This window comes from Prionailurus bengalensis, chromosome D4, assembly GCF_016509475.1.
Source record: "Prionailurus bengalensis isolate Pbe53 chromosome D4, Fcat_Pben_1.1_paternal_pri, whole genome shotgun sequence".
Lineage (NCBI taxonomy): Eukaryota > Metazoa > Chordata > Mammalia > Carnivora > Felidae > Prionailurus > Prionailurus bengalensis.
In genome coordinates this window covers 88,376,552-88,382,551 of record NC_057359.1, presented here as the reverse complement: position 1 = coordinate 88,382,551, position 6,000 = coordinate 88,376,552, and the positions used below count along the sequence as shown (strand labels likewise).

Genomic DNA, 6,000 nt, shown 5'->3' with positions numbered 1-6,000 from the left:
TCCCTCGCTTCCCCCTCCTCTGGGTCTCCGGGTGTTGGGCGGGAGGGCGGGCGCTGCGGCGGCAGCGGCGGCTGCTTCCTCGGGCCATTTTGCTGAGGAGCTTCGGGGAGGAGGAGCTGCCGAGGAGACCCAAGGCGAGGAGCGGCGAGCCAGAGGAGGCGGCGGCCGCGCGCGCACCGGGCTTTCCTCGATCGCGGGGATCTCAAGGGGCGAAGGGATCGCCGGGGAGGGGGACCGGAGAGCCGCGCCCGCCGCGCGGCGCGCCCCTTCCCGCCCCCTGCCTGCACCATGAGCTGGGGCATCGAGCTCTGGGTGAGTGAGGGACCGGGCCCGCCGGGCTGCGGGGGGGTGGGGGGGGTGGGGAGGTGCCTGGCGCGCCTGGGCAGGGGGCGCGGGCCGAGCTGCCTTGGTGAAGGCGATGGCGCGCTGGTCCGGGTCCCCGCGGCCTCGGGAGCAGACGCGGGGCTCGGTGCCCCTCGTCGGCCTTGGCCCGAGCCGGAGGTGCGAGCCAGATTCGCCCTTCCCAGGCGAGGGGAGCTGGTGTGGGTCCTCGGCCGCCTGAGAAGGGGGCACGGATCCGGGTCTCCCCGGCGGCCTGGGCCGGGGGTGCGGGTACCCCCCCACCCCCTCCAGCAGCCTGAGGAGGGGGCGCGGATCTGAGACCCCAGGCCGCCTGAGCAGGAGGTGCAGATCTGGGTCCCCCCTACTCCCTAGCGGCCTGAGAAGGGGGGAGCGGATCTGAGTCTCCCCGGCGGCCTGAGCAGGGGGTGCGAATCTGGGTCCCCCTGCTCTCCAGCGGCCTGAGAAGAGGTGCGGATCTGGGTCCCCCCAGCGGCCCGGGAAGGGAGCACGAACCTGTGCCTCCTCCCCAACGCCTCGCCCCGGTGCTTGCGAACCGGGTGCGGATCCAGGTCCCCGCGGCGGTCTGGTCGAGGGGCGCGGGCCGGCCTCCCTGTCCCCCGCGCCCCGAGCTCAGAGTGGGGTGTGGAAAAAGCAGCCTTAATCCCTCGCGTCGAGTAACCGATGCGCGACCGACCGGCTTCGAGGGGGCGTGGAGGCCGTCGGGTTTTCGGGGCTGCGTGATGCGTTCGGGCGCCCCAGCCGCGAGTCCCTAGGGCTGTTCCCCCAGCGGGAGTGCGGGCCGATCTGGCGCTCCTCTCGGGGGCGGGGCGGCCTCGGCCCGGCCGGGTCCCAGGTCTTGGGTTTTGGGGTACACGGGCGAGAAGTGGTGTGTCTTCCCTCTCGGGGCGAGGACTTTTGACCTGTGGCGGCGCGGGGCGCGCTGGTAGTTCTCAAGGAGCAGCTCAGGTCCTGGGTTTGCCGCGGGGACTGCGGCGTTTGGCCTGGAGGGGAAAGTAGTTGGGCGGGGGGAGATGTGTGCCCACCTTCAGGAAGAGGCGTTCGCGGGGGAAACCGTTCTTTGACTGCTCAGAGGAAACAGTGTAACATGGGGAAGGTTGGCGGCGAGGGGCGCCCTCCGAGATCCTCCAGCGAGGGCTGCCGATGGGGTAAACAGGCGGCGAGGTGCCTGGAAACGGCGTCCCCGGAGCGGGGCGAACTGGGGACGCCGAGGCAGCGCGCAGGCCGTGCCCGGGGAGCAGAGGCTGTGGCCGGTGGGATGGAGCTGGTTTCCCCGCCTTTCTCTGGATTCCTGGGGAAGTGGCCGGGCAGGGGATGGGCAGGACGGGGGGGGGGGGGGGGGGGGGGGGAAGGAGGAGGAGGAGTGGATGAAATCTCAATCATCGCCCAGAAATGTTCTCGAGAGGAGACCTTTCCCCATGGTGAACTCCAAAGGGCCTCCTTTCCGAATTCCATTTGTAAAGGGTGTGGAGGAGAAAGTGTGGGGTGGTGGTTGCTCTGAGCCGAGGCCAAGAAATCTCGTATCAAAGTAAAACAAGGTTGGAGCAGCTATAGAAACGGAGCGCATCCTCCCTTAATTTTTTTTTTTTTTTTGGCTCTAATTGTTTTTACATAACCATTTCTCCGGCTCAGAAGCAGCTACTGTTACTGATAGCAAAATCCTGAAGGCAATAGCTCCCTTCAATTAGAGTGATTCACTTGATAAACATCCTCTGTCTAAACGGACTCAAAATTTCGGCCGATGTTTACAAACAGTCATTTTAAAAATAAAGGAACCGATGGTTTTAGGTATTGGCAACATCCCCACTGAGGCAAAAATCTATCCTTTTAAGTGCGGTGTTTCTTTCCTCGTCCACTCCTTTTGGCTCTTTTTAAGCTTATCTGGGGCGGGGGGGGGGGGAGCAAATCAGAAGTAAATTTTATCCAGATAATAGAAATCCTGGCACGATTTCTTTTTGCATTGGTTCACACAAGAGAAAGGGGTTAGGGAGGGGAAAATGCAATCCATTTTTTAGGCGAGACAGGTTGGGTTAAAGGGACTGAACACAGCGTGGCCATTTCAGGGATGTGAGTGAATGTCCTAAGAGGTGATCGGGAAGGAGGAGGTAGTTATGGGAAGAAAATGGTAGATTGGCCCCAATCGCCTGCATTGCTCTTTAGAGGGCAGAGGGGTGGGAAAGACAATTTTGCCGAAAACAAATAGGAACTGGAATATGTATGATACGGAGCCTTGATTTCCCAAGTAAATTGGAGGGGTGGTGGGTAGGGATGTTGATGAAGCACGAGTGGGGGGGGGGGGGGTGCTGGTAACCGTTGAAGCTGGGCCATCGGCCTCAAAGGACCCAGGATACTCTTCCTACTGTACATGCTTGGAATTTTCTATAATAGAAGTAATTGGAAAAGGTCGTTAGCGAGTATATGTGTACTGCTTGCAATTTTTTCTTTTCTTTTTTTGCTTGATAAATTGACAAGGAAGAACACATCAGTTACTGTTTTATACATGCACGTATATGTCGGCGAAGAGTTACCCCCAAAAACCATTCCACTCGAGTGTGTGTGTGTGTGTGGGGGGGGGCTTTGTCCTTGAGTGGCTGAGAGTTTAATAGAGGGGAAAGAATCAACACGGTATTTGCACTAATAAGAGAAGTGAATTATTGGAGTTTTAAGGTGAAATGCCCAGGAGTATAAGGGCAACAAAATGTCTCTTTTCAGTTGCTTTATTTTATTAGTATAGGAGATTTAAGAAAAACTTTGGAATAATGAAGGATTCTGAAAAAGAACCTTCCAGTCCTTCAGTGGTAGGAGACTGGGTGAAGTACAGGGGTGGGCAGTGTCCAGCAGTCGGGCACAGAGCAGATATTGAGGGTTTTCCTTGAATGGTGGCTTGGACTCAGGCACGCGGGTAATAAGATAATGACGGGGTTGGGGCGCCCGGGTGGCTCAGTCGGTTGAGGATCCGCCTTCGGCTCAGGTCATGATCTCACGGTCCGTGAGTTCGAGCCCCGCGTCGGGCTCTGTGCTGACAGCTGACAGCTGGGAGCTGGGAGCCTGGAGCCCGCTTCGGATTCTGTGTCTCCCTCTCTCTGACCCTCCCCCGTTCACGCTCTGTCTCTCTCTGTCTCAAAAAAAAAAAAAAAAAAGATAACGATGGGGCGCAGAAGCCTAAATTGTCAGAATTACGTCTCTAGGTGGGGGGAGACGGCTCTACGGTTTGGGTGGCCCGTGAGTTATTTGTAACAGGTGGCTGCAGCTTTCACAGACCTTCACAAATACCACCACGTTTCTCACACATTTTAAGACTTTAGTCAAGATCCGCACAGGCCTTTAAAACCCACGGGTTTCTAATGGGTCCTTTACACTCGAGGACTGGTCTCCACACATGTCCTCCCTTTTCGGTGGAGTGAAACCTTTCTCTGTCTTCTTTACTTTCATATTCCAGGAAACCTTGAGAAATCATGCAATGTTCAGGAAGTTCTCATACCACTGTGAAAATGAACTCAGACCCGTACTCTGTAATAACTTTATTGGATCGTTTGTATTTAAATTGAGGCTTTTTATTTTTGTTTCAGGAGGTCGTCACAAAGTATAAAGGCTGCTTTAAAGTGGTTAGGGTATAATTAAATCGTTTCTGTACAACTCTTCATATTAGCCCCTTTTATTTTTGTTCTTAAAAAAATTTTTTTTTTTTAAGTTAAACTCCACGCCAGAAATGGGGCTCGAACTGAGGACCCTGAGATCAAGAGTTGGGTGCTCTACTGACTGAGCCAGTCAGGTGCTCCCTCCCCCCCCCCCCCCATACTGTTCCCCTTTAATCAATCAGAACCTGACACAGAGCTGGATCCCACGACCCTGGGATCATGACCTGAGCCAAAATCCAGAGTCGGACGCTCAACAGACTGAGCCACCCAGGTGCCCCTCCCTTTAAATCAGTTTTTAATTTTTTTTATTGAACAGCCATTGTGTGCAAGACACTGCTCTAACTCCTATTATATACACTGAAGGATATCTACGTATTTCAGCGAAAGCATTGAAGCAGGTTTTAGCATTGAAGCAGGTTTTAACTCTCGTCTGCCACATCAGAGTCTAAACAGAGATTTATGTTTCTAAGAATAACCAAAATGCGTTTACTCAAGACTTTGTTACCAAAGGTAAGGTGAAGAGGGTTAAATAGATTGCCCTGATTTGTGGACACTGTGACTGGTCATGGGAGAAATGGCCAAGCAAGAATTTCTTACATTTGAATGGGTTTTGTTTTTTTTGTTTTTTTTTTTTGTTACTCAGTAGAGGGAAGTGACAAGTTACTGAAGTGTCACTTCAGATTTTTTATTTGCTCGGTCATTAATGCAAAGTATAAACCCGTTGGAGATTTTAGCTTTCCTCATGATGATTCTACCCCCTGCTGCTAACAAGTGACTAAGTGACAGAAGCTACTTTTCTTATCTCTCAGCGTCCTCTCTGCCATCATCATTTCTTTACTTTGGTGCTAATAAGAAATGGACTGGCCCAAATGCCAAAAGCAAGAAAACAAGCAGCAAGACTGAATAATACCTATTGGTTAACATAGTAATCCCCTGTGTTGATAGTGTGTAATTTAAAAAAAAATTTTTTTTAATGTTTATTTATTTTTGAGAGAGAGAGACACACACACAGAGCGTGAGCAGGGGAGGGTCAGTGGGAGAGGGAGACACAGAATCCGAAGCAGGCTCCAGGCTCTGAGCCATCAGCACAGAGCCCGCCGCGGGGCTCGAACTCACGGACCGCGAGATCGTGACCTGGCTGAAGTCGGACGCTTAACCGACTGCGCCACCCAGGCGCCCCTGTTTATTTACTTTTGAGAGAGACAGAGCGTGAGCAGGGGAGGGGCAGAGAGACAGGGAGACACAGAATCCGAAGCAGGCTCCAGGCTCTGAGCCATCAGCCCAGAGCCCGCCGCGGGGCTCGAACTCACGGACCGCGAGATCGTGACCTGAGCTGAAGTCGGACGCTTAACCGACTATGCCACCCAGGCGCCCCTACTGCATGTAATTTTTTAGCCTAAGTTCCTAAGACATTGCCAGGCACGTGATGTACATTCGACACTAGGAGGAATATGGTGATGGTGACTGTGGGATGCAGATTTTTAGAGGCAGCCATGAAAGAGTGATCTGCCAACTGTACTGAGAACAATGCCCGACTCACAGTAGGAGTTCGTAAATATTTGCTGAATAAATGAACGAATCCTTGTTGTCCCTTTTGTTTTAACATTGGCTTTTTTTTTTTTTTTAAGTAATGGGAGGGTAATTTTCCCACCTCTCTGCCCTCTGGCAGTTGTAAACATGTTTGATGATTCTAGGCGTCTTTTATTTATTTATTTATTTTTTAACAGACTTCAGTTTTTAGAGCCATTTTGGTTTCACAGCAAAGTTGAGTGGGAAATACAGAGATTTCCCATAGACCCCTCCCCGTCCACAAATACGCACAGCCTAGGCACCTTTCTGACTTTTATAAATTTTTTTTTTTTTTAACGTTTATTTATTTTTGGGACAGAGAGAGACAGAGCATGAATGGGGGAGGGGCAGAGAGAGAGGGAGACACAGAATTGGAAACAGCCTCCAGGCTCCGAGCCATCAGCCCAGAGCCCGACGCGGGGCTCGAACTCAC

At 53.0% G+C, this 6,000-nt stretch overlaps 1 protein-coding gene across 26 annotated transcripts in view; it reads left to right on the top strand.

Annotated features, from left to right (window-relative positions):
* Window positions 1-6,000, top strand: part of FNBP1 (formin binding protein 1) — a 140,613-nt gene continuing 134,613 nt past the window's right edge. For 11 of the 26 annotated variants that reach the window (XM_043566434.1, XM_043566433.1, XM_043566449.1 and 8 more), the window contains exon 1: window positions 165-312. In XM_043566434.1, coding sequence (XP_043422369.1) covers window positions 289-312 — 24 coding nt within the window. In that variant the 5' untranslated portion in view covers window positions 165-288. Of the gene's footprint in view, window positions 313-6,000 lie in introns of all 26 variants that reach the window. The other 15 variants (XM_043566456.1, XM_043566446.1, XM_043566442.1 and 12 more) reach the window with 4 other exon arrangements.